At 35.0% G+C, this 27,735-nt stretch overlaps 1 protein-coding gene across 1 annotated transcript; it reads left to right on the forward strand.

The window, feature by feature from the left end:
- The first annotated feature begins 1,425 nt into the window (after window positions 1-1,425).
- Window positions 1,426-27,711, forward strand: LOC6054252 (dihydroxyacetone phosphate acyltransferase). Its single transcript, XM_038263129.1, has 5 exons — window positions 1,426-1,714; window positions 10,314-10,570; window positions 10,635-10,811; window positions 15,071-16,507; window positions 26,713-27,711. The coding sequence occupies exons 2-5, from the start codon at window positions 10,337-10,339 to the stop codon at window positions 27,028-27,030; spliced, it is 2,166 nt and encodes a 721-aa protein (XP_038119057.1). The 5' UTR covers window positions 1,426-1,714; window positions 10,314-10,336; the 3' UTR covers window positions 27,031-27,711.
- Window positions 27,712-27,735: the final 24 nt, after the last annotated feature.

Here is a 27,735-nt window from a genome sequence, read left to right on the forward strand (position 1 = left end):
TTGATGAGACTGCTGGTTGCTGATGTACAGCCCAAATAAAATCTTAATAAATCATAAAGTTTATTTTTTGTGAAAAATAGTGTTTATCAGTGTATCGTGGATAAATCCTCATTTTTCAACTCGCGATATCTCGGAAGCTATCAATTCGATTTTGAGTTAGATAAACATATTTTTTGTGAAATTTTATTATCTTTCCAAAACACATTTATCAACACATTTATCATAAAATGTATGGTTTTTAAAATGCTGAAAATTATCAGCCTTTCGAAAATATTGGTTTCAGAGGTGCATACTGCAAATGATGCCATTTTGGCTCAGAACATTTAAACCTATTTCTAAAATTAAGAGTAAGTAATATAAAGTAAAGTAAAAATAATAAGGTTCTTTTTCAGGTTCTTTTTTAAGAAAACATCTAATCATAACCAAAAACATTGTCAAAGACACCAAATCGATCGGAAAATTGCTCCTCAAGATACCGATTTTTGAATATTCCCATGCCCATTTTGTATGACCAGCTCGTAAAATTGTATGGAAAAACAAATGATGTATGGCTTCTTTTGGCATACAAGAACAACTGATTTGCGAAATCGTAAAAGAAATCTGAAAAAGAGGTTTTGACCAATTTTCGCTAAAAAGTTGAAATTTTGGGGTGGTGATAAAAAATAGTGGTATCTTAATAAAACTACATTGTTTTCATGTATAGCATTAAGACATTTTGTTGTCTATTCGATATTATTTTTTCAAAGGAGTCAAACATATCAAGCACGAAACTTTTCGACCGCATTTACCGATTCCCCTTTGACATTTTACGTGCTGTTATTTTTAGCCGAGGGGCTCGTCACCCGAAACCCCTTCCTAACGCGCGACGCCTGTGAATCCGAAACAAATGTCAGATCGTCGCAAAACACGTACATTCACCGTCGTTTTTGCTGCTGGATATAAAAGTGTGAGCGTGTGTGCGTGTATCTGTGTGTGAAAAACAAACGCCGGTACTTTGGGTCAACGTTGGTTGATGAGTGCGATTTTCTTTTATAAAATTTGAAATTTAGTCCTACGTCAATCATGTGATGGATTGTACTTAAGGTGGTATTGCACTGCAGCAAACTTTGCCAAACACACAAACAAAAAACATTCGCACTGCTGATTTTAATTATTGTCAAGTAGTTTTGATTGTTTATTCAACGATTCATGTGAAATTCTAAATATTGATCGGACTGTAAACAAGTTTAACGTAGGACTACTGTCGCTCTGAAGACTTAAAAAAATAATTGTCATGTTACAAATTTTGCTTTCCAAATTATCATTTTTTTTTCCTTCAAAAAGTACACCGTCTAACAAACTATTCCTTCAAATACTCCCAAACCTCTGTATCTGTATGCGTGCTAGTACGGCCCGGCTCGATACACCTCTGCCTTCTCTCGCGTGTACGATTCCGGCAGGAACAGTCATTTCCAGACGTCGGGTTCGCGATGATCCAAGCTCCGTAACAGCCGTCGTCGCGACTTTTTGCCAACTAACAATCGTACGATTTCGTCTCGTGTTGTGTTTTTTTTTTTGTCTGTATCGTGATTAATCAATAGTGCATCTTGACTGCAAATTAAGGTGCCAGGTGCCCGGTGAAGATTTGGTCATCAAAAAAACGACTTTGGCCAATTTAATAATCGATTGTGCAGCAGACGTCGTTTGGAGGTGGACCTAGTGGGATTTTTTAGAGGTGTGTCTTCGATATTTGGAAGGAAAAAAAAAGAGTCGAAATGATTAGCGATTATTTCCGTGTAATTTGGCATGCAAAATAAAAAAAAAAGCTGCAGAATTATAATTTCTTCACGGACACTGCTCGATCATCGGGAAGTCGCCGTCAAGGACATGATTCTATTTTATTTACATATCGACCGCGACTTGAAGGGGAGAGGGCTTCGTTTCTCTATAGTTGTGCAAATTTGCATTTCGAAAAATGACGACGACTCCCCATAGTAGGCGCTGGTGACAAAGTTTCGCTAGGACCGGAATTGTTACATGGTTTTTTGTGTGAGAAAAAAAAAAATAAAGGCATGCAGTAGGCGCTGATATTTGCTTCGAATATCGATCGATTCGCGCGCCGACTGTCAGCGCAAAAGGGGGAGAGTGAAAAACATAAGACGAGTGAAGTAAAGAAGAGAGAAAAAAGAAAAGTTATGACATCTCCTAGTAGGCCCGGCAAAAACACACCGCCGCGGCACGCGGTGTGGAAGAATTGTGGCCCAGATATTTGAGGGAATGACGTGGGACTATGTGTGCGTTGGGAAATGTTGCATGAAATCAAAATTATTTGACTCGCGTTCGGATAAGTTGAAAATAGGTGCAATTAATCTAAAAACAATGCAAATTTAGCGTTGATAACTCATCGTCCTCTTATCTTGATTTGTTTGGGACAATATGGCTAAATTTATGGCACTCGTAGGAGGATTATAGATAATAAGATAATGAAATTGCTATCGGTCACGCGACTTGTTTCAATACAGCAGTTCTACGCATAACTGTCCCATGAGTATTTGAAACTTAAAGTCACATGGGACAGTTATGCGTAGAAAAGTAAAAAAAAAATCCCTCAAACATTCTGTCACTCAAAATTCGCAGTCGCTGACCTTCCCCATTATTTTTTTCTGTGACTACTAAGATTAGCCAATCCGGTTATTTTGGGAAGGCGACCTTCGAAGAGTTGTGTTCCACCGGACAACATTGTGCAATAATTTTCGGCACGCGTTTCTTCTTAGTCGCTTGGTTTAGACGCGTTTAGACATTCACCAACAACCAAAAAAAGCGAGCTCGTCGGAAAGGGGGTTTTCCCTTTCGTTGATTTTTTTTTTACAGACGTTTCAACTATGTGGCTTGATAATTAACGATGCTTTAATCTAAATTTAGAGCAGCAACACTGCTGAGTGTCGCTGAAATGGCAATTATGCTTCTTGTTTTGTGGCATATTTTAACTGCAGTCGTTTTAATGATGCGATAATGTTTAGCTGACTTGAGATAAATGATATTTTTGTAGATTTGATGCAGATTACATTAAATTAACGAGTTGAAACACTTTAAACAGTTTTACAAAAATGTTAAGCCAAATTTAAATGCATAATAACAGCATAGAACAAATGAGAAAAAACTAATAAATTTTCAAAAACTTGTTTGGTTTCAAACCAAAAAAAAAATCGCGAAATGAAGAATTAAACAAATTAAATAATATTACAAAATTAAATAAAAAGCATTTTTACAACAACTCAGCAGGTAAACAAAAGATTTATTTGCCTTTTCTAAAACACATTGCAAGTAATCTTGTTTTTATTTACAGACTGTTATCTTTTGAGCGAGGTAGGTTTGTTGAAGCACTATCAAGGCATATCACGTAGCTTTGGAGTTATTTTCTAGAATTCAGCCCAAAAAAATCGTTATTTATAAATTTAGTTTTTTTTTTGTTTTAAAAATGAAATTCTGTTTATGCATTCTTCATACAAAAAAAAATTACATCATTAGTTCCTTCATACAATTTTGAAGGCTTGTAGCAATTTTCGAAAATTTACAGGCTCTTGAAAGGGAATCTCTGGTCGATGTGGGTGTGGTCTTCGGCGAAGTTGTGGATTTAAGAAATTAGAAAAAAAAAGTTTCATCAATTTTTCATTTTGCCTTTCTTACTAAAGAAAGGTATAGGGTTTGCTTTTGGCTCCGACGCCAAATCAAGCTTCGTTCCCAAATCATTTCTCGAGAAATATTCATTCGAAAAATCTGCAAAAAATCATGGACGATCGATTTTCGACGCCCGATCGTTTGACAATGCCAGAATTGGTCTATCTCCAATATCCGAATTTTGGCGCTTAATTTACTGAAGAGCACGCGTGACGTCCGTGTGTGGTAAAAAAGTGCTCAATTTTGTGGTAGGGGGTTTCTCAGAGCCCACATTATGGATTTGAGCTCTCTTGGGCGCATTTGAAAGGGGATGTGCTGAACCTGAACCAGTTCCATACCAAATTTGAATTTATCCATTTTTTAAGGGGCCTCGGAGTGTGTTTTCGCCTGATCAGGCGGTTTTCAAATGAAAATTCGGTCGAGAATTGAAGTATTGAAATCGTTTATTTGTCCAAAAAATTGCATTTTTCGAGCCCTACATCCTCCCAAATTTTCATCCATGTCGGTAATGTGGTTCTCGATTTACAGCTTGAGGACTAATTCACTGTGAAGGGGAAAAACCCCTAAAAAAGGTAAAAGCTAATTTTCACCAAATGCCAAAACTATTCCTTTGGCATTTTATCTAATTTTTTTTCTCCATATCATAATCTAGACCATACTCGAGGTTCTGAAACAAATTTGACCTCATTCGGATTTACCGTTCAGATTTTAGAAAATTTCCATTTTTGCCTTTCTTACTAAAGAAAGGTATAGGGTTTGCTTTTGGCTCCGACGCCAAATCAAGCTTCGTTCCCAAATCATTTCTCGAGAAATATTCATTCGAAAAATCTGCAAAAAAACATGGACGATCGATTTTCGTCGCTTCGTCGACAAGTTGTCAAGTTGAGCTTCACATGCAGACGCGATGCTGGCGCGTATAGAATTTTGATACTAGATTACTCCCTTTTAGTGCAAGTTGCTTTATCGATTGCTCGTTCATCACACATCGCCCATCATGATTATCTATGCTAAGCTTCAGTGAACGCAAACTAGACGCAAGCAGCTATCCGTTCTGAAGCCCCATGCTCATCCTTTTGCATTTCTTTTTTGTTTTGCTCATTCTCTGATCGATCTCTGAGTGAAAAAAATTTCTGGTGAGCGTCCAAGCTTCCCATGCGCCAGTGACAACGCACATCGCGGGCAGTAGGTTAGTCGAGGTTAGTCGTCGACTAACAAGTTCTTTAACAAAAATGTCGCCCTCCTTAAACCATTTGGCGCCCTTAGCAGGGCCCAAGAGAAGCTTTGCATTTTGCAAATTTGCCAAGTTGCCGATTTGTGCTGCGCCTTCTTGAAAAAGATAAAGCGCCCCTTCAAGAAGCCCCAGGGCGCCCAAAATGACATTTTCGCAAATTAAAAAAAAGAGCCTAAGGGAGATCAGGGCTAAGCTGTAGGTAAGTCGAGCCGCGTTTGTTTGGAATCAACTCAGTGCTCTTCAACTTGTTCCGTTTTGATGATTCTTTCCTTTTTCTAGATGCTGCTACGTTGCTTGGGTCGCTGTTCGTTTTATGCATCGCTAGCATACAATGACCGGTGTTATGGTATATCTGGGTCTGGCCTGTGTTGGAAATATTTTTTTTTGTTCGCTGCGATGATTAAATTAATTGCGGCTGGAGTGGCTATTTGTTGCCAAATCATTCAAAAACTTACCTTTAATAGGGGTGAAATTGAGTCAAAATGTTTTTTTATTTAGAATTTGCAATTCCTCAGTCTTTTTAGTGAAACTTAATTCTGTTAAAGGTTTGAGCGAGTTGTGGCGCTATAACCACGGCAAATAGTGTCCAGGGCATTCGTGGAAATACAATGTCCCATCCCAGAGGGTCCCGGAGTACCAAACCTTCTTAGCATGGTGCTCCCAGCGAATACTACCAAAATCTCGGAGCGTATGGTGGTGTGTCCCCACGCTTCTTCCTTCCCTGTCGATTCAGAATTGTGTTGTTGTTCGAACACTCTGTGCTCAAACTCAACCCAATTACGAGTCATCTCTGCGATACGGCTTTACGCAGTAGGCCTGGCCGCTTTAACGCTTGTGATGTTTCAATGCATTCCGATGCAATGGCGCACTACAAATGTTAATAAATGACAAGAAGAGTGCTAGGCGTCATCTAACCTAAGGCACTCTCCAGGATCCCTTCGAAAGATTGGCTGCGCTAGGGTCTGATTAGATTAGATTAGATTAGAAACTTAATTCTGTTAAAGGTTTGAGTAGGAGACATCTTAAATACGTTTGCTGAAAATCTCACATTCCAAGAACAAAACCTGTGTTTGTAGCAGCTATATATGTTTGGGGTACGTTTTTCACCAACAAACATTTTTCAAAAATTTAACCTTTGAACTCCTTTGAAAAGGGTCGATTCCTTTGAAAGAGTAACACTGCTGAGTGACTTGTTATGCTCATTTTTTAGTATTTGAGCATTATTTCAGTTTCAATTTTAAAACGATTCATCAATTTAAACATATTTTTGGAAAATGTTGGTAAGCTATCTGAAATTCTTCGTAAAAAGTTTTTTTAATTTAAATAGTTTTTGTGCGGTAGAAGTATTTTTGTGTAATCCAAAACGAATTATCTCGTTAATTCTTGATATTTTGAAAAGTGCAATAAACACTCAGAGATTACGAACAATTTAGCGATAGGCAGAAAACATTACGAACATCGCAAATTGTGAGCTAATTCTCTGCCTCACAAATAATTTGTTCTGATTTAAAAAAAAAAAAAAACAAAATGCTTGTGTGCGAGCACAGCTTACACCCGGCCTTGGCAAATGAGGCAAAAACCAGCGCTTTTCAGTTTTATGAAAAAATCATGCTGAGTTTTGAATTGATTAATGAATGAACCATTATCTATTTTGCTATTTCTTTGAAAAAAATTCAACTGCCGTTATCTTCCTTTTGTAAGAAAGGCTCTATCTCACCCCAGGTGGGATTAAATCGGGTTTTTTGTTCTATTGTCCCCGAACTAGAGTTAATTTTATAGGGGAAATATACCCATTTTAATCACACTAAGCCGTTCGACCAATTCTCATCACTTTTGCTGTTTTCCGCTATTAAATCAACATTTTCAGATGTATCAACAATAAAGAGTTACTTGCTCACTTTTATTTGAGCTATTTATTGATTTGAAACAGTCAAAAACACTTTATTTAAGCTGTAATTCATGGCCAAAGTGCTGATAGGCCGATAATAGAAATAGGCTGAGAAAGGGTATAGTTCCCCTAGATGAAAATATCTCGGAAACTATTTGTTCGATTATTAATGTTGAAAAAAGAATCAATTCTGAAATGCGACCACATTTATTAAACACATTTATTTCTTCATAATTCGCAATATCAATCAATCAGAGCGAAACTATGCATGCATTTTTCTCTTTGAATTTTTTTGGATACTCAAATTGTTACAAATACCGTATTTAAAAAAAAACCCAAATTTTCATGAATTCTACGCAGCAAATAAAGTAGTAATACATCTGCGTGTAAAAGGCCTTGGTGTTAAATAAATTTTGCATAATTTTATGGAATTCTATGTAATATTACACCCTGAAATATGTAGCCCATCAGTATTGGAAACCTACTTGGCCGAAATGTCAAACTCATATATGCGTTTATCCTTTCCTTTCTTCATCGGTCTGATGGCCGAGCGGGCTAAGGCGCCAGTCCTTACTGTTGGTGCTTGGTTTGAATCCCGTCGGTTGCAGTTTTTTTGTGTTTGCAAAAATTGTAAATGCAGTGTGTAATATTAAGTGTCTTTTCTGACGAAGGTGATTTTGCACCGCTTTCGCATGCGATTTTACCATCGGATTTTTTGCTGTGTAATATAGGCAGTGTTGCAAATGAGTGATAAAAAAGCTATCAATAGATTATCTCTGCACCAAAAATATCCGAGAGTATAGCGACCGTCGCTGTAGCTTGTGAGATCTCTTCTTGTGTCTCGTGATTCCCAGCGATGTCATTCTCTCTCTATCACTCTTCCCCTTTTCCTCGACTATGCGCTCTCACCGCTGAGTCTCTCAATCTCTCCGAAAACTGCAATGAGAGAACGCGAGATGGCGATTAGGAGCCGACCACGCATGACGTCCTGTTAAACTGCGTTTGCGAAATTGGTTTTGTGGCGGCTTTTGTGGTTAAACGTTGTTGCGGTAGCATGATCGTGGAAGCGGGAATGAGAGAGAAAAGGAAAATGTCAATCGCGAGTGGGTAAACACGAAAACGTGTTCAACTATGTTCGGCGCTGAGAGTTTCAATGAAGAGAGAAAAGCAGTTGTATTTGAGGCATGAATATTCAGGCGAGATAATTGTAGTTGCTGAGAGCTGATACTTTGATATTTTAACAACCCTGAATATAGGTATCAAACGAAATGGAGTTTTGGGCAAATTTTCAATTTAATAGAGTTTTGTTTGTAAAATACTAATTTTTAACTTAACACTGCTCAAATATTTTTTTTTTTCATTTTTTCCCCCATGTTCAGGAGGTCATTTTGAGCAACTTTTGTTCTACACAAAAATTTACTTCTCTTGCTTTATTTTTTTTTTTGTTCATTTTTAGTATTTTAATTTGCATTTATCTTGATTAGTTTGTGTTTATTTATGGTAGTTGTTGGCCTATTCTACCACCTCTCATCATTACATAAAGCTTTTCTATTTTTCCATGTTTTTACAGTCAGTTTTTGCAATTTTTGCTTGTTTTTCACATTTTCTGCTATACCACCACCATTATCATTTCAATTGTAAAAAAATGCGTAGAGGAATAGTCTGGGACACTAGACAAATTACTGCATACTTCTTTTTACTTAAAATAAAGGAAATGTCAAACCCCTAAAAAAATACATTTTTAAAAACATTGGCAAAGTCACATAAAACAAGTAAAACTTCCAACCCATATTTTTTTTTATTAATTTTAAGAGTTCTTCTTTCCAATACTTTCTAAAGATCAAAAGTTTGTTGAAAAATGAGACGGGGTAAAGCAGGGGTGCCCAACCTTTGGCCCTACGGGCCAGATCTGATTTTTCTAAAGCAGTGACGGACCGGAACTAATGTTTCATAAAAGTTGAAAATGCAAACAAAAAATTGAAAACATTATTTTCATCAGATCATTTTAATGTACTATGAAATCATTTCATTGAAATGTCATTTTTCCATAACTCCTGATTAGGTTTTAACAAAGGTTTTATCAAGGCTTTGAAGATGTTGTTAGGATTCAGTTGTAAAGCCTTGAACCCCTATGTAAGTTTTATAAATAGGCCGTAACAACCTTTTGCGGAGGTCCTTTTGGGTTTTAAGTGGGGTTTATCAAGGTTCTGGGGAGTTTGTTACGACTAAGGTGGTTTAATGTTGGTTTTGGCTGATAGGTTTTATAGCGGTTGTGACAGCTTTGATAAAGCCTAAAATGTTACTTAGGCCCTTCCGCTCGACTCAACCAGAGCCGAGGGATCAAAAGTTTAAATAAAATTTGTACCAACCAGCCTAAATTTAAAAAAAATCCGAAAAAACAGAAATTGCCAAATATAGTTTTATCATGATTGTGTGCAAACATAAAATTGCACTCGTAAAAAAATCCATTTTGTAAAACGGTAAAAGTTGTACAAATAATGAATTTTTGAATAAAAGCCGATAATGGAAATGCTTTAAAAAGTTTATGTTTATTTTTCTATTTTTTCTTACATAAAATTTAATACTTTAATCTTTAATTTTTTTCTGAATAGCTACAAAAAAAAATCTAATGGTAACACCGTAATTTCTACTACTCAAATACGGTACTCCATTTTTATTTTTATTTTTTGCAGTTTCAGATTTTTTGTAATTTTACTTTTTTGGATTACTAACTGTTAGGACTTTAGACTTTAGAAAACGCCACTCTAGAATTGTAAAAATCGACCTATATTTTTTGTATGAAACTTTGTTCGTCGATTCCTTTTGTCCAAATAGACCGTTTAGCATAATTAGTTTTCATACAAATTTGTATAAAAATGTGGGGCTGTCCAAAGAAAAGTTCTTTGAAAACATTCGAAAGTCTAAAAAGATGCAATCCAAAAAATTTTAACCCATTTTTTAAAATAACTCTTATAAAAAAAATATTCTTGATCATATCAATGAAGCTACTTATTTCTTACCTGAAAAACAATCATAAAACAGTTCGTTGTGTTCTAGAAAGTAGTCACTCAATTAAAGACAGTTGCGTTAAAAACAAAACCAAGCCTAGAAATAGAAATTGATTGCTTATTCGCTTTTACGTCTCATTTACGCCTTCATAATTTCATTCACGTTTTTTTTCTATCGGCTTGTGAACCGAAGCACGTGTTCTCCATCATGCACACTTCTCACAAAATTAAGTACCTTACCGAATGGACAGTATGCACTTCTCTCAACAATTTCGCATAAGCGAGGTGGGTGTGTTGTATAGAGAAGGCACAAAGAAAACTCACCGGCAGTGTGTAAACAGTGAAATGCAAATAAAAATGGCAAAATATTAGTTTATATTCTTACCTGTGTGCGTCACATACAATTAAACTTGAGTAATTTTTAATGATTTTAGTTTAAAAAACATCCGCTAGAGGGATAGATGTCACTTTCCATAAAATTTGTAGGTTATGTTCCTTTTCGTAACAAATTCTATCATTTTTTTTTCAGGAATTCTTGTGCAGCACCACACAATGGCGGAATCGAGTTCGGAAGGTGGCACTCCGACCAAAGCCAAAGCGGAAGAACGGATGCGAAACTATCTGGACCACTTCAAGAACCTGCTGGATCCGGCCCAGCGCCACCTGACGGACATGACCAAACCGTACAACCGGGCGTTTCCCTTCCCGAAGGACGTACACGTGAATCCGGCCGATCTGAAGAAGCTCGTCCTCAACAGCGAGCGGATACGGAACGTGCTGGAAAAGGTTGGTGACCCTCGAAACTAACCTATTTTTTTTTTTTAAATAAACAACTTTGTTTTTCCTGCAGGAATCGGGAGGTGATCCGCGGAAGAAGGCGGAACTCGTTCGTACCGTGAAAGCGATACTGGACGAGATTGGGCTGGATGAAAGTCTGGCGGTGATCCGGGTGCTCGGAACGATCCTGAACTACATCATCCGGCGGATTCTGAGCGGGATGTACGTCAACGAGACGAAGCTGGAACAGGTGAGGATAAAGTTGTGTGGTTTGATTTATATTTTCAGAATTAATTAAGAAAATTTATGAATTTCAATGTTGCTTAAGATGTTTACATTGTGTGAATTTCAAAACTAATACGAATAAATTTGAAAATTATATTTTGTAAAGGCATTTTTACCGATTTGGTGTCTTCGGCATCGAAGACTTGTATGGGAGAATTCAAAATGGCATCTGTCAAGTTTAAGCAATACGAGTTTAAAATTTTGGGCTGGAATGTTCTTTGCCATTATTGTCATGCCAATTACATTACCATCTGCACCTTTTTTATTTTATTTTTCAAACTATGTGTGATCGATTTTTTTTTTAATTTTAATGTATATAAAAATTGAAAAAAAAATTTTAACACAAAAAAAATAACAAAAATGGTATGTGAAAATTCAAAACACTGTATCTTTTGAAGAAATTTTTGATCATAATTGTTTGTATGGACTAAACAGAAAAAAATATACACCGTTTTTTTTTTTTTTGATGATTTTTAAAATCACTATGTTTCATTTCCAAAAAACCCTGCCATCTTTTCAGAAAATTACAGAAAGTACAAAAAATATTTTAAAATGTTGAAAATAAGTGTTTTAACCTTTCTACAAAGTTATTCATGATTGAAAAGTTTCGGAATATTTATTGAAAAATTGGATCATTTTATTCCGAGATATCAAAAAACGAGGGTTTATTCGGGCAACACTGAGGAAATCTCATTTTTCTTGTTTTTTATCTTTCCATGGCCATATATCAGCATCAAAAAGCCGTATCATTTTATGTATTTTTTTTTCAGTGCGGCCCTCATTCAAGTTTTCACAAATTTTCATACAATTCTGGCAACTGTCAATACTTGCTGTAAAAATATTCAAAAATATTTATCTTGAGAACGGATTTTTTTATCAATGTGTCTTTGGCAAAGTCAGAAGAAAAAAAAATTATACTCATCAAAAACTAAACCATTTTTCAATTTCGACTTTTGCCCTAAAATAAAAATTTGCGCAAACTAACTCATTTTGAAAAATCTAATTTTTCGCGAAAAAGGCCATCTTTTGAGCTATGGATTAAGTTGATCAAAACTCGTTTGGCAGTGTTGTCAATTTTTCGAAAAAATGTTTGTTACATTAGGAGTTACATTTTTTGATGTCGTGTAATTATTTTTAATACCGAGTTTAATACGTGACTTTTTCTTACCTCGAAAAATCATTATCAAGTTTTTACCATTTCTGAAAATATTACAAAATGTCCTTTGAATTTGCTTACAGGAGATTGAAGGTTGGACCAATGGTTGCTGAAATACAATCTCTGAAAGAATTGCCAGCATTGAATATGAAATTTTCTCGATTATCAAAATATCTAGCATACATTTTTCAAGATACAACAATTTAAAGTCAAAAAATTAAACATTATAAAATGTTCCAATCGTTCCAATAAAAATATTTACGAAATTTACATGGCAACTCTAACATTTGAATAGGCCGACAAAATAATAATTTCGACCATATTTCAATATAGTTTCAACTTTTTTCCACGTTCTTCAAAGGTAATAAATCATAACTTATGATTTATGATGGGCACTGCCATTTTTTTCGAAAAGCTTGCAATGTTTTTTTTTTTTTTGAAGATTGGCCGAATGTCAAAAATAATTATTTTGCTCAATCTCATTTTGTGTGTGGATTTAAATTTTATTTCAAAAAATTGTCCAAAAAACATTTTCCAAAAAAAATCGGAGGGCAAAAATATTTCTCAAAATTAAAAAAAATCGAAATGAGTTAAGGCCGTTGCACATATTTTTTAAAGTTTATGCCATGTTTTACTTTTTTAATCATCAAAAAAAATCTCTGTATCATTTTTTTCAGTGTAGTACTTATCCATACCTACAACTTTGTCAAAGACACTAAATCGATCAAAAAATTTCTTCAAAAGATACAGATTTTTGAATTCTTTATCATGTTTGTATGGACAGCTGCCAAAGGAGAATGGGCGAATTTGGTCCAAGGATGTACACGAAAGGGACCAACTTTTTTCGAAAGATCTCGCCGAGACATGAAAAATAGTCTTCTGGACCAACTCTCTAAACCCCGGGGTTCAAAAGTTACATGCTGTTGAAGTTTGTGCATTTTGAGTAAAAATATACAAAAAATCGGATTTTTACGATTTCTAAAATCATTTATAAAATCTCCATTTTATTATGGATTTTGCTCATCTTGACTTCATTCGACGCGTATCAGCAAAAACTATGAGTTCTAATATGTCTTAGCATGATTGTAACATGATTTCACTTGTTTTTATCCGTTTGAACCGTTTGTGCAAGAGGCATCCCATAGAAAAAAGTCGAAACTTCAAGGTATTGAAACCGGATCCGACCCAGACTGCTTCAGTGAGTATGGAAGGCTTCAGTGCAATGTTGTAACAACTTATTGGGATGGTCTGAGTCATCCGAGAACTCCTTGGAGTTAAGACCGGTGAGTCTACCGCCGTAACAAGCAAGATGTCGGCGGTTTTGACCACTGATCATACCCGCATGGCTTCAGTGAGTATGGTAGACTACTATGCTGATGTGTTGGAGTGTCCTGGGTTCTCCTAGGACTCCCTGGAGTTAAGATCTGTGGGTATACTACCGTAACGAGCAAAATGTCGACCGGTTTTGACAACGGAACATACCCGCATAGCTTCAGTGAGTTGTGCTTTGCCAATATGTTAGGATGTCCTGGGTCATCCAAGGACTCCCTGGAGTTACGATCTGTGGAGCTATAGCCGTAACAAGCAAGAGGTCGACGGTTTTTGACCCCGGAACATACCCGCATAGCTTCAGTCAGTATGGTAGACAGCTTTCTTAATGTGTTGGGATGTCTTTGGTCATCCTAGTACTCCCTGGAGTTATGATCTGTAGGTCTACGGCTGTTACAAGGACTCCCTGGAATGGTCCAGAACATCCCAACATAACAGCAATACAGTCTGCCATACTCACTGAATCTTTGCGGTTATGATGCGCGGTTATAAATCGTCGACCTTTTTCTTGTTACAGTGACCCAAATATCTTAACTCCAGGGAGTCCTAGGATGACCAAAGACATCCCAACACATTAAGAAAGTAGTCTACCATACTGACTGAAGCTATGCGGGTATGTTCCGTTGTCAAAACCGGTCGACATTTTGCTCGTTACGGTAGTATACCCACAGATCTTAACTCCAGGGAGTCCTAGGAGAACCCAGGACACTCCAACACATCAGCATAGTAGTCTACCATACTCACTGAAGCCATGCGGGTATGATCAGTGGTCAAAACCGTCGACATCTTGCTTGTTACGGCGGTAGACTCACCGGTCTTAACTCCAAGGAGTTCTCGGATGACTCAGACCATCCCAATAAGTTGTTACAACATTGCACTGAAGCCTTCCATACTCACTGAAGCAGTCTGGGTCGGATCCGGTTTCAATACCTTGAAGTTTCGACTTTTTTCTATGGGATGCCTCTTGCACAAACGGTTCAAACGAATAAAAACAAGTGAAATCATGTTTCAATCATGCTAAGACATATTAGAACTCATAGTTTTTGCTGATACGCGTCGAATGAAGTCAAGATGAGCAAAATCCATAATAAAATGGAGATTTTATAAATGATTTTAGAATTAGCAAAAATACGATTTTTTGTACATTTTTACCCTAAATGCTCAAACTTCAACAACATGTAACTTTTGAACCCCGGGGTTTAGAGAGTTGCTCCGGAAGACTTTTTTTCATGTCTCGGCGAGATCTTTCGAAAAAAGTTGGTCCCGTTCGTGTACATCCTTGGACCAGCTCCCATACAAATTTGCCCATTCTCCTTTGTATGGAAAATTATATGGACGAACTTATGATGCAAAATGGCTTCTTTGGGCATACCGAGTGTACCAAAAAATTTTCAGCCGGATTACAAAATACAAAAAAAAATCGAATGACCGAAATCTCAGAGAATTGCTCGTTTCAGAAAATAAATACCTACTTTTCATTTGTATACATTTTTAACATATAATTTTTTTCACTGCAAATTTATTTAAAAAAAAAGTTTTGTCACCTTTGTAGAAAAATTTGCACTTTTAAATGAACGTCCTAACTTTCGGTTCACAGTAAAGTTTCACTTTCATTCCAGCTAGTTTTTACAAATTTTTGCTGTAAAAGTGGTTTACTTTTTGTGTTACAGCATTTCTTCGTTGTGTGTATCTAATATAAACACAGACTAATTTATGTTCCTACTTTCCCCTACTTCCAGCTCAAGTCCCAGTTCGGCGACCGGACGGTGCTGTACCTGCCCAGTCACCGCTCGTACGGCGACTTTATTCTGATGTCGTACGTGTCGTTCTGTTACAACATCGCCATTCCGGGCATCGCCGCCGGCATGGACTTTCACTCGATGGCGTTCATGGGCAGCATTTTGCGGCAAACGGGTGCGTTCTACATGCGGCGGACGTTCGGGAATGACCAGCTGTACTGGGCGGTGTTCAAGGAGTACATGAGGCAGCTGGTGCGGGCGTATGACAACGGGGTGGAGTTCTTTATTGAGGGAACGCGGAGTAGGAGCAATAAGGCGTTGACGCCGAAGATTGGGCTGCTGTCGATGGCGCTGGAGCCGCTGTTTATGGGGGAGGTTCCGGACGTGTTGGTTGTGCCGGTGAGCGTGTCGTACGATCGGCCGCTGGAGGAGCAACTGTTTGTGTACGAGCTGTTGGGAGTTCCGAAGCCGAAGGAGTCGACGAAGGGGTTGCTGAAGGCGATGAGCATCTTGAAGGAGAATTACGGTTCGATCTACTTTGAGTTTGGCGATCCGATTTCGGTGCGGGAGTACTTTGGGGACGAGCTGAACCGGTTCCAGCACTCGATGAGTCCGGCCCACGTGCAGTCGCTGACCAAGTCGGACCTGACGTTGTTGCATAATCTCGCCTTTGACGTGGTCCATCTGCAGCAGGAGAAGATCGTGCTGACCACGTTCCATCTGATATCGGTGTACTACAACTACCGGAAGTACCTCGGCCAATCGGTAAACCTCCCAGAACTGATCGAAGGTCTTCGAGTGCTGGTGGACATCTTACAGCACCTCGGCGCAGTCACCACAATCCAGAAAACCGGCCATCACGAAGCGGACCGCAACCTCATCCGGACAAGCATCGAAGAAGCGCTCAAAACCCACGCAAACATCCTCCAGCTCAACTCGGACGCCGTCCTCGTAATCGCCAAATCGCACCACGACTTCTCCCAAGTCGACAAGCGGAAACTCAAAGGTCACAACCTGTCCGACGTCGTAATGCGCCTCTCCGTGCCAATCTTCACCCTCCAGCTGTACTGCAATCCGTGTCTTCACTGGCTCGCCCAACCCGCCCTCGTCCTACTCGCCGCCAAGAACCTCTCCAACAGTTCCTCCGACATCAACGTACACACCCTCCGGCAAACTGTGATCGAGTTGCGCAACCTATTCGCCACCGAGTTTGTCTTCCACGGGCGGCGTGAGGAGCGCGAGTTTGGACAATCGCTGGATCATTTGGTGCACTTTGGCGTGATGGAGCGGGGGACGGTGGTGGAAGATGGGCCGGCGGTTGTGCGGATTGTTCAGGACAAGGCGGACCAGCAGCAACAACGGCAGCAGGTGTACCTTAGTGCGGTGGGGCCGTTCCTGTGCTGTTATCTGCAGGTCGCTGTTGTGCTGATGGAACATGTAAGTTTGTGGGGGGAAAGATTAAATTAAGAGGGGGAGTTATATAATTTTATAGTTTAAGTATGTATTTAGTAATCTTGATCTCTTTTTGACATTTTTAAAATTGACATTCTTAGATTTTTTGTATTTTTCAATTGTTAATGCTTGAATGAATGGATTTAAAGTTATTTAGAATTTCACAATTTATCGATTTTATTTTTTTTATTTTTTCGAATTTTAGATTTAATTGAAGATTACACAAAATTGTAGAATTTTAGGATTTTACAATTAAAAAACTTTATTTTTTTTCAATTCTTTATTTTCAAATTTTGCTTTTCAATTCTTGATTTTTAATTTTTGATTTGTGATTTACTTTTTTTGTTTTTGGAATTTTTAGAATTCTAAATTTTTAGAATTTTATTTTACAACTTTAGAATAATTAATTTTAAAATCTTAGATTTTTTTAATTTGTGAATAAGATTTGTTGAGTTTAAGAATAAAAATCAAGAACTTTTCAATTGTATACATCGAAGATTTTAAAATTATACAATTTAAATTTTTACAATTTAAAAGATTTGAAAGTTTAATTTTTTTAGAATTTAAGGATCATAATATTCTAGAATTTTTGTATTTTAAAGTTTCATTATGTGAATTAAAAATGTCAGAATTTTATATTTTTAAACTTACAGAACCTATTTTTGAGTTTAGGAATTATAAAATAAACAAATTAAAACACTTAAGAATTGTGGTATTTTTGAATTTAGAATTTCGGATTTTTTGAATTGAAAATTTAAAAAATGTAGAATTTTAGAATTCTACAACTCCAACTTACAATTTTTGATTTAACAATTTTTTGTTTTTGGAATTTTAGAATTTTATAATCTATTTTTTTTTGATTTTACAATTTTTAAAATTTTACAATTTTACCATTTTTAGAATTTTACAATTTGTGGAATTTTAGAATTTGTAGAATTTTACAATTTTAAGAATTTTACAATTTTAGAACTTTAAATTTTAAAACATAAATATTTTTTTAATTTGAGAATGTTATAATTTGTAAATCAGATTTTTTTTTTAATTTTCGATGAAATAAAATTTTGGGTGCTTAGGAGGTTTGAGTTTTAGAATAAAAATAAAGAATTTTTGAATTGTAGACTTTTAAGATTTGGAGAAGGTGGGGCAAGACGACCATATGGGGCAAGAGGAACAATCGCTCGTACAGCCGTATTTTTTACAATTTTGATTATTTTCAGTATGAGGATTTGTTGCTAGCAATGCAATTAGCTGATTCTACTAGCACATAATCGCCAAAACGACGTAAACGCCACGGGGCATAATATTTAATGAAGTTTTTTTCAGGACCTTTGTTTTCTTATAATATTTGGAAAGTACAAAATAAGGCTTAGGGTTTGTTTTAAGGCTCATTTTATCGAAATGCTATTTTTCCTAGATCAGTAGTGTCCCTACCAATGACATGCACCTATTACAAAGTATGATTTAACTTTTGGTTATTTTTGTTGAGAGCTTTTAAAAAATCTTGTTCAGGTGGGGCAAGTGTACCATATGGATTTTTAGTATGGAAAAAAATACGAATTGCTGCAACAACATATTTTATTGAGAAATAAATACATGAAAGTACTTAAAAACTGATTAAAAATTATTTTGAAAAATTGTCCATACAAAAGTAAATTTAGTATTTATCATCTAAGTAATAATTTGTTTCGTAAAAACGATCAAGTTTTTAGTAAAATATAATTATTTTATCTAAAAATTGAAGAAACGTTTCAAATACATTCTAATCTGATGTATCTAAGTGATAACAGTTCAATTGTTAGCAAATTCACATGTTGTTTCATGCATTGTTTCTCTTGCCCCAAAGCGTTGTTCGTCTTGCCCCACTAGTTGAGTAGAACGTACGGAAAATCAAATATTTTAAAATCAATTTTTTACATTAAAAAACAGGATTTTTTAAAAACTTTTTCTATCAAAGTCTTAGTCAAGACCTGGAATAAGATGATTATAAAAAAATCCGACAGTTTTTTTAACGTTTTTAATGGGTTATAACGAGCATTTCCTTAGCTTGTTACACTTGCCCCACTTTCCCCTATACAATATTCAATTCCTCAAATTAAAAGATTTGGATGTTTAGAATGTATGAATCATATTATTTTGAAATTTCTGGATATTAGGTTTCAAAAATTGTGAATTTAAAAAATATGAGTATGTTATATTTTTAAACTAACAGAATCTCTCAAAAATATTTTTTAGGTTTTAGAATTATAGAATTGAAAAATTAAAAAAAAATAAGAATTGTGGTTCTGTTCTACAATTTTAGATTTTTTGAATTGAAAATGTAAAAAATGTGTAATTTTACGATTTTACAATTTTAAAAACATTCAATTTTTGATTTTGAAATTTTAGAATTTAACAAATTTAGAATGATTATTTTTAAAACATTAGAATTTTATTATTTGTGATTCTTTTAACTTTAGGTTTTAGATGCTTAGATTTTTTTAGAATTTAAACATCATGGAATATATTATATATTAGACCGATTCTTAGCGCTTGTTTACCAAGCAGTCATTTTTTCAAGTTAAACTTTGGATGGTTCTAATAATTTTCCATGTTTTCCAAATATTTGAACCACACAAAAAAACATATTTCCACACCAAAGTTCCTATTTAAAGCATATCTGTGAGCAGAAGTTGTAAAATGTATAAACGCTGGAAATTTTAAATTTTCCCAACTTTTTTAAATAACTGATCAAATTAATGGGGCTTAAATTAATGATTTTACATTATTCAATTCCTCAAATTAATAGATTTGGATGTTTAGAATGTATGAATCATAATATTATGGAATTTCCTTTAAAAAACAATTTTATAAGTTTTCGAATTATTGAATCAACAAATTAAAAAATAAGAATTGTGGGTCTGTTTTACAATTTTAGATTTTTTAATTGAAAATTAAAAAAAATGTGTAATTTTTTTTAACTTTCAATTATTTATTTATTTTTTTGAATTTTAAAATTGTTTTTGAAATTTTAGAATTTAACAAATTTAGAATTATTAATTCTAAAACATTAGAATTTTATTATTTGTGATTTTTTACCTTAGATTTTAGATGCTTAGAATTTTTATTTTTTTGAGTTTTAGAATAAAAATTTAAAAAAAATATGGGTAGACTTTTAAGATTTTACAATTCTTCAAATTTCCAAACATTAAAATTTAGAATTTTTGAATTTAAAAATCATAGAATATATTGTATACTTTAGAATTTACGGATTTAAAATGTATCAAAACTGTGAATTTTAAAAATGTTAGAATTTTATATTTTTAAATATTTAGAATCTCAAAAAAACCCCTGGGCTTTGTCATAATGAATATTATAGGTTTGATGCTTATTTGGCAAGGAGTATGATTTGATCCGATGTGGAATTAAAATCGAAGTTTTTAGTATATTGCTGAAGCTTCCATTTTTACACATGGACACCACTTCATGCTACGAGAACCCACTTTGACGCAGTCTCAGGGCTTAATCGATGACCGGTAAGCTGTCATCGAGACAAGGAGGTTCTCCGATAGTGGAAATATCACATTTGTACAATGAACCGCTACATATGTGACTTTTCCTATCTTAATGTGGGTGTCAGGTTAGGATACAGGTTTTAAAAAATCAGTTTTTGTAGAATTTAGGATTTTAACTATAAATATCAACTGTTTATACTTTGCATTTAGTTATTTAGGGACAAAATTAGTAATAGTGAATTTAGTAATTCTATCAGAATCGGTGATTTTCATTCAAGTTGCATAAAAACCATTCTGATTTGTCAAAATTTCCATAGAGTCTCGATCAATCAATAGTGAAATGATATCGGACTAAATTCGTTGATCTGTTGAACTAACGACTGTCGGATTATGATTGTATCGACCATTGTTGCGAATCGAGGATCTACTGGAATTCTGACGATCAAATGGTCGTCTCTTTTTCAATTCACGACTTGAAATGTTAATCTAATTTTTTTTAAGAAGCCAGACAGGTTTTAAAAGAAACGTTCTAGATTTTTTTGGCTATTAATTAAAATGTCGGGGATTTGAGATAAGAGTAGCTTTCGGATATGAGCATGAGCATGAGCATGAGCATGAGCATGGTTGACTGCCAATGAGCTGCTACTCCGTTATTGACGGATCAGCTGAAGTTACACAATGAACCAACAGATGATTAGTGGGAGCTAATCATCCTCACTGTATAACCCCTGAAGATCTCTGCTTCAAGTCAATACCGGCGCCCCCCCAAGGAGATGCAGTTCAACAAAGGTAGGAATGTTAGTCCGATAGTTGAAGTTGCAGACTCATTAGACACAGAGTTTGTCGCTCTATACCTGTTGACACCGCATGAGACCGTTGAATCCACAGCATCTCCTTCAAGCATCACGGGAAGTGGGGGAATTGTGTTAGTAGGGGAAGGAAAGGGAAGGTCAGGATTCACCTTGGTAGATGATATGACCAGAAAGTGAAACATAATCGTTGCCTTCCGAGCTACGACGCTATAAGAAGGACTTTTCACATCTTACCGCCGGCGTGCCATCCGAGCAACGATGCTATGGGAAGGACTTTCAAAATTAAATGTTATTGTATTTATCGATTTATTCGGCGACGTGCAATTTTAAATAGATCAGGAAACATAATCGTTGCCTTCCGAGCTACGACGCTATGAGAAGGACTTATCAATTCCTCAATCGCGATTTTTCACTTCTACCGCCGTCGTGCCATCCGAGCAACGATGCTATGGGAAGGGCTTCCAAAACTAAATGAAAGTGAATATACACACGACGACGTGAATCCCTTTTTCAATGAAATCCAGAAATCTTCACCACTTTCTCGCGTATTCTCGCGCGCGACGTCACACACCGATCCCCCCGACGAACACCACACGACTCATAAGAGTAGCTTTCGGATATGTTACTTAAAATCTCAATTTTATTCAATTCAAGTTAGGTAGTTATCCGCAAATGAATATTTGGACTTATATGAATAATTGAACATTTTGGACTTATGAACTCAATCAACACTCAACTGTGCATTTATTCTAGAGTCAGATCCATACAGCGTCAGTGTTTATTTGGTCGAAGTGTACTAATTCATTGGCAGATCTGGTTCTAGTTGTAATGTACGACGGACGTGACAGGACGAGGGCCCAGTTTAGAGGTTTCGACATCAACGATGTGCGGCTGGATCACCCTCCCAAAAAAAAAAAAAAATATTTAGAATCTCAAAAAAACAGTTTTTGAGTTTTGAAATTATAGAATTAACAAATTAAAAACTTTAAAAATCGTGGTATTTTTAAGATTTACATTTTTAGATTTTTTGAATTGAAAATTAATAAATATGGGATTTGAGAGTTTTTTTTTTAATTTTAGAAATTGCAAATTTTATAATTTTCTAAATTTTATAATTTTTTAAATTTTATAGTTTTCAAAATTTTTGAATTTTAGAATTTAACAAATTTAGAATTTTTAAACTCTAATATTTTCAATATTAGAATTTTGTAATTAATTTAATTTTTAATTAGATATTATTTTAGATGCTAACAATTTTTGAGTTTTAGAATTAAAAAAAGAATTAATGAATTGAAGAATTTTAAGATTTTTTACAATTCATCAATTTAAAAGGTTTGGAAATTTTGAATTTCAGAATTTGACAATTTTAGAACTTTAAAATTTTTAAATTCACGAATTTTATAATAAAAAAAAAATTAAAAAAATAAAATTTCGGATTGATTTTAGTTTTAGAATTATAAAATTTTGGAAAACTGCTTAGCAGTAAGAATTTAAAACTTTTTGAATTTTTGAGCTTTTAAAATAAAATAAAGAAGATTTTGAATAAGTTTTTTTTTTTAATTTACCAATTGAGGACCACCCATAAACCACGTGGACACCTTAAGAAGGGGGAGTGGAGGATCGGAGCTTTAAAAAAAATGTTCACGTGGTTTATGGATGGTCCCTTATCATTTTTTTTAAAGGACAGATTGAATTTTTAAGTTTTTAAAGTTTCTAAATTTTGAATTTAAGATTTTCAGAACTTTAGAATTTTAAACTTACGGAATCTTAAAATTTTCAGTTTCAAAATTAACAAATTAGAGAATTTAAGAATTGTACTGCCGTTCTACGCATAATTGTCCCATGTTCAAAAAAGTGCAACTGAGAAAAACGCGATTGAAATGTTTCGACCGATTTCTGTGTTTCTACGCATAATTGTCCCGTGGGTTCCTATTCGCCCTATGTGTACCTAATCACCCCAGTTTGCAGTTTATCACCCTTTTTTGTGATCCTCTTGCTATACATCAGGTAAACAAGGCATAATGCTTAGTAAAACTAATGATTCCGTGTAAGAAAATACTTGGTGGGACAATTATGCGTAGAAGTTCAACGATGGGACAAACAGACTTGGTGTTGTTTTTGATGAGTTTCCGAACAAAGTATCAGATTTTATGTGTTTTTCTTAAAGTACACATCAGACTAAACTTAAAAATGGCATAAAGTCAAAATCGTCAAAAACTGACATGGGACAATTATGCGTAGAACGGCAGTGTAGGATTTAACAATTTTAAAATTTCAGAATTTTAGAGTTGAAAAGTTTTAAAATTTTCGAATTTTAGTGTTTTTGGAATTTTAGTATTTCGCAAGTTTTCAAATATTAATTTAGAACTTGAGGATATTATAATTGGAAAGTTTAAAAAAAAATTAATCTCAGATTTTTTAATTTGAAAATCATAAAATGTTAGTATTGAGCAGTTCTCTAGGATTTCGGTCATTCGTTTTTTTTTGTATTTTTTAATCCGACTGAAACTTTTTTGATGCCTTCGGTATGCCCAAAGAAGCCATTTTGCATCATTAGTTTGTCCATATAATTTTCCATACAAATTTGGCAGCTGTCCATACAAAAATGATGTATGAAAATTCAAAAATCTGTATCTTTTGAAGGAATTTTTGATCGATTTGGTGTCTTCGGCAAAGTTGTAGGTATGGATACGGACTACACTGGAAAAAATAATACACGGTAAAAAAATTTGGTGATTTTTTATTTAACTTTATCACTAAAACTTGATTTACAAAAAACACTATTTTTAATTTTTTATTTTTGATATGTTTTAGAGGACATAAAATGCCAACTTTTCAGAAATTTCCAGGTTGTGCAAAAATCATTGACCGAGTTATGAATTTTTAATCAATACTGATTTTTCAAAAATCGAAATTTTGTCGTAAAATTTTTTCATTTTTCGATGTAAAATCAAATTTGCAATCAAAAGTACTTTAGTGAAATTTTGATAAAGTGCACCGTTTTCAAGTTATAGCCATATTTAAGTGACTTTTTGAAAATAGTCGCAGTTTTTCATTTTAAAATTAGTGCACATGTTTGCCCAGTTTTGAAAAAATATTTTGAAAAGCTGAGAAAATTCTCTATATTTTGCTTATTCGGACTTTGTTGATACGACCTTTAGTTGCTGAGATATTGCAATGCAAAGGTTTAAAAACAGGAAAATTGATGATTTCTAAGTCTCACCCAAACAACCCACCATTTTCTATCGTCAATATCTTAGCAACTAATGGTCCGATTTTCAATGTTAATATATGAAACATTTGTAAAATTTTCCGATCTTTTCGAAAAATATTTTCAAAATTTTCAAATCAAGACTAACATTTCAAAAGGCCAAACATTCAATATTACGCCCTTTTAAAATGTTAGTCTTGATTTGAAAATTTTGAAAATATTTTTTCGAAAATATCGGAAAATTTCACAATTGTTTCATATATTAACATTGAAAATCGGACCATTAGTTGCTGAGATATTGACGATAGAAAATGGTGGGTTGTTTGGGTGAAACTTAGAAAACATCAATTTTCCTGTTTTTAAACCTTTGCATTGCAATATCTCAGCAACTAAAGGTCGTATCAACAAAGTCCGAATAAGCAAAATATAGAGAATTTTCTCAGCTTTTCAAAATATTTTTTCAAAACTGGGCAAACATGTGCACTAATTTTAAAATAAAAACTGCGACTATTTTCAAAAAAGTCACTTAAATATGGCTATAACTTGAAAACGGTGCACTTTATCAAAATTTCACTAAAGTACTTTTTGATTGCAAATTTGATTTTACATCGAAAAATGAAGTTGAAAAATTTTACGACCAAAATTTCGATTTTTTGAAAAAATCAGTATTGATTAAAAAATTCATAACTCGGTCAATGACTTTTTGCACAACCTGGAAATTTCTGAAAAGTTGGCATTTTATGTCCTCTAAAACATATCAAAAAATAAAAAAAATTAAAAATAGTGTTTTTTTGTAAATCAAGTTTTAGTCTAATCTAATCTAATCTAATCTAACACAAACGCAGCCAGTCCGATGAAAGCATGCTGGAAAGTCTTGTGATTAGATTACGCCACAAGCACTTTTCTTGTCATTATTAATAATTGCAGTACATCCGAGAACACCCGAAAATGTAATGCAAAAATTAAAGCGGCCAGCCCTACTACGTTGTGTTTACCGCAGAGAGGATTCTGAGAACGGATCACATTTCACAGAATCTACAGGGGAGGAAGGATGCGTGGACATACCGTACCAAACGCTCCAGTTTACAGTTTCATATGTGTTTTGTATAATGTGTTCAGTGTAAAATATAGTGTGATTATATAATCAATTGAATATAATAATGCAATATAATGATCATTTAATAAAATCCCTTCACCTATTTATAATAACCGCGCACCCAAGCACACAAACAGCGACACAAAAGAAATGAAAATGAGCATGCAAAAACAAGACAGCGCGTCCCCGTGGCCAGCGCACTAATGATGCCATTATTCAGTTATAATAACCACGCACCCAAGCACACAAACAGCGACACAAAAGAAATGAAAATGAGCATGCAAAAACAAGACAGCGCGTCCCCGTGGTCAGCGCACTAATGATGCCATTATTAAATTATAATAACCACGCACCCAAGCACACAAACAGCGACACAAAAGAAATGAAAATGAGCATGCAAAAACAAGACAGCGCGTCCCCGTGGTCAGCGCACTAATGATGCCATTATTCAATTATAATAACCGCGCACCCAAGCACACAAACAGCGACACAAAAGAAATGAAAATGAGCATGCAAAAACAAGACAGCGCGTCCCCGTGGCCAGCGCACTAATGATGCCATTATTCAGTTCGTTTTTTTTTTTTTTTGTAAATCAAGTTTTAGTGATAAAAAGTTAAATAAAAAAATCACCAAATTTTTTTTACCGTGTATTATTTTTTTCCAGTGTAGTCCGTATCCATACCTACAACTTTGCCGAAGACACCAAATCGATCAAAAAATTCCTTCAAAAGATACAGATTTTTGAATTTTCATACATCATTTTTGTATGGACAGCTGCCAAATTTGTATGGAAAATTATATGGACAAACTAATGATGCAAAATGGCTTCTTTGGGCATACCGAAGGCACCAAAAAAGTTTCAGTCGGATTAAAAAATATAAAAATTAAAATTGAAGAAAAAAGACCGATTTCGTAGAGAATTGCTCTATTAAAAATTAAATAAGAATTTATGTTTTTTTTTTTAATTTTTTACTTTCAGAATAAAAAAAAGAATTTAGGATTTGTAGAATTTGAGGATTTACCAATTTCACAATTTTAAATTAAAAAAATCAGAAATTAAGAATTTTCGAATTTCTGAACCAATGAATTCTAGATTCTCAGGATTTTTAATTATAAACATTTTAGAATTTCAGAATTTTTCAAATTGAATTGAAAAATTTTGGAAGTTCAAAATTTTAAAATTCAAAGATCTTTTCATTTCAATAATCTAAGAATTTCATAATTGCGAATTTTAGAATTTATGAACCAAAGAATTTTAGATTCTCAGGATTTTGAATTATTAACATTTTAGCATTTCAGAATTTTTCAAATTGAACTAAAAAATTTTGGAGGTTCAGAATTTTATAATTCAAGGATCTTTTCATTTCGATAATCTGAGAATTTCATAATTGCGACAGCATGAATTTTCAGGTGCTGCGGACGGGTGTATTCAGAAATTACCGAATTGCTAAAAATCTAAGAACTTCATAATTTTAGAATTTCAGAATTGAATTTGAAAATTTAAGATGTTCAGAATTGTAAATATTAAGGAAAACAACAATGCTAATACATTATCAATATATTTTCTCCTACCCTCCCAGTTCTCCCACGGCCCCTTCAAGGAAAAGGACTACCTGGCCAAGGTCCAAGAATTCGTCGAACAACTCCTGCTGCGCCACGAACCGCACGTCCACCCGTACTGCCTCTCGCTGGACAGCATCAACCTGGCCCTTTACTCGCTGGTCGCGCTCGGCGTCATCGCCAAGACGAAGCTCGCCGACCTGACGACATCCTTCACGGTGGACACGGCCCGGCTGAGGCCCCTCGTGGCCACCCTCCGAACCTACTGCGACCTGCTTCCGTTCGAGTATCTGACCTTCCAGGGTGCGGTCGTGCAGGTCATGGAGTCCAAGTTGTAGGATTCGGCGCTGGCCGGAGGAGTCCGACCCGTGCGGGATTTCCTCCAGCTAGTTCGGCTGGTGCTGGCCATCGTACTGCGGCTGGTCCACGGCATGTTGCGCCTGCTGCGGACCGTCGGAATGCGAACGCTCGGCCAGGCGGCGGCCGCGGCCATTCGGTGGAGATAAGTGAGACGAGAGAGAGAGAGAGAGAGAGTTACCGCGCTTTCGAGAAACAATCATTTTTTTTTTGTTTTTGTAAATAGTTTTCCTCGTTGTGTCGTCTTGATCGTTTGTTTAAGTGTGCATTCCATTCCACAACCCTTCTTTCCCAGAGTTTAGCATAAAAATTTAATACGCAATCAAATAAAATTGAAGGCCAAAATGTCAGACAGTCAAAAAGAAAGGAACGTGAATTAGTGACTAATCGTGAATGTAAAATATAATAAAATTCGTGTTACAAGTATAACAATTAACTGTACTATTTAGTGATTAAGGTGGGCAGCGTGCAGATTAGATTAAAAAGAGGGAGAAGAAGGAGTGTTTGAGGAGTTTTGGTGGTGTGGTGGTGTAGATTAAATAGCCCGAAAAATGTGAACTATAAAACAAATATTACCAGTGATTCTCAAGATTTGCACTACTGTAAACAGCCAGTAAAGCATTACAGCATAACAACAATAAACCTGTTTTCTACGCGATAAACGGTTCTACGAACTATCGTATTCA

This window comes from Culex quinquefasciatus, chromosome 3, assembly GCF_015732765.1.
Source record: "Culex quinquefasciatus strain JHB chromosome 3, VPISU_Cqui_1.0_pri_paternal, whole genome shotgun sequence".
Classification (NCBI taxonomy): Eukaryota; Metazoa; Arthropoda; class Insecta; order Diptera; family Culicidae; genus Culex; species Culex quinquefasciatus.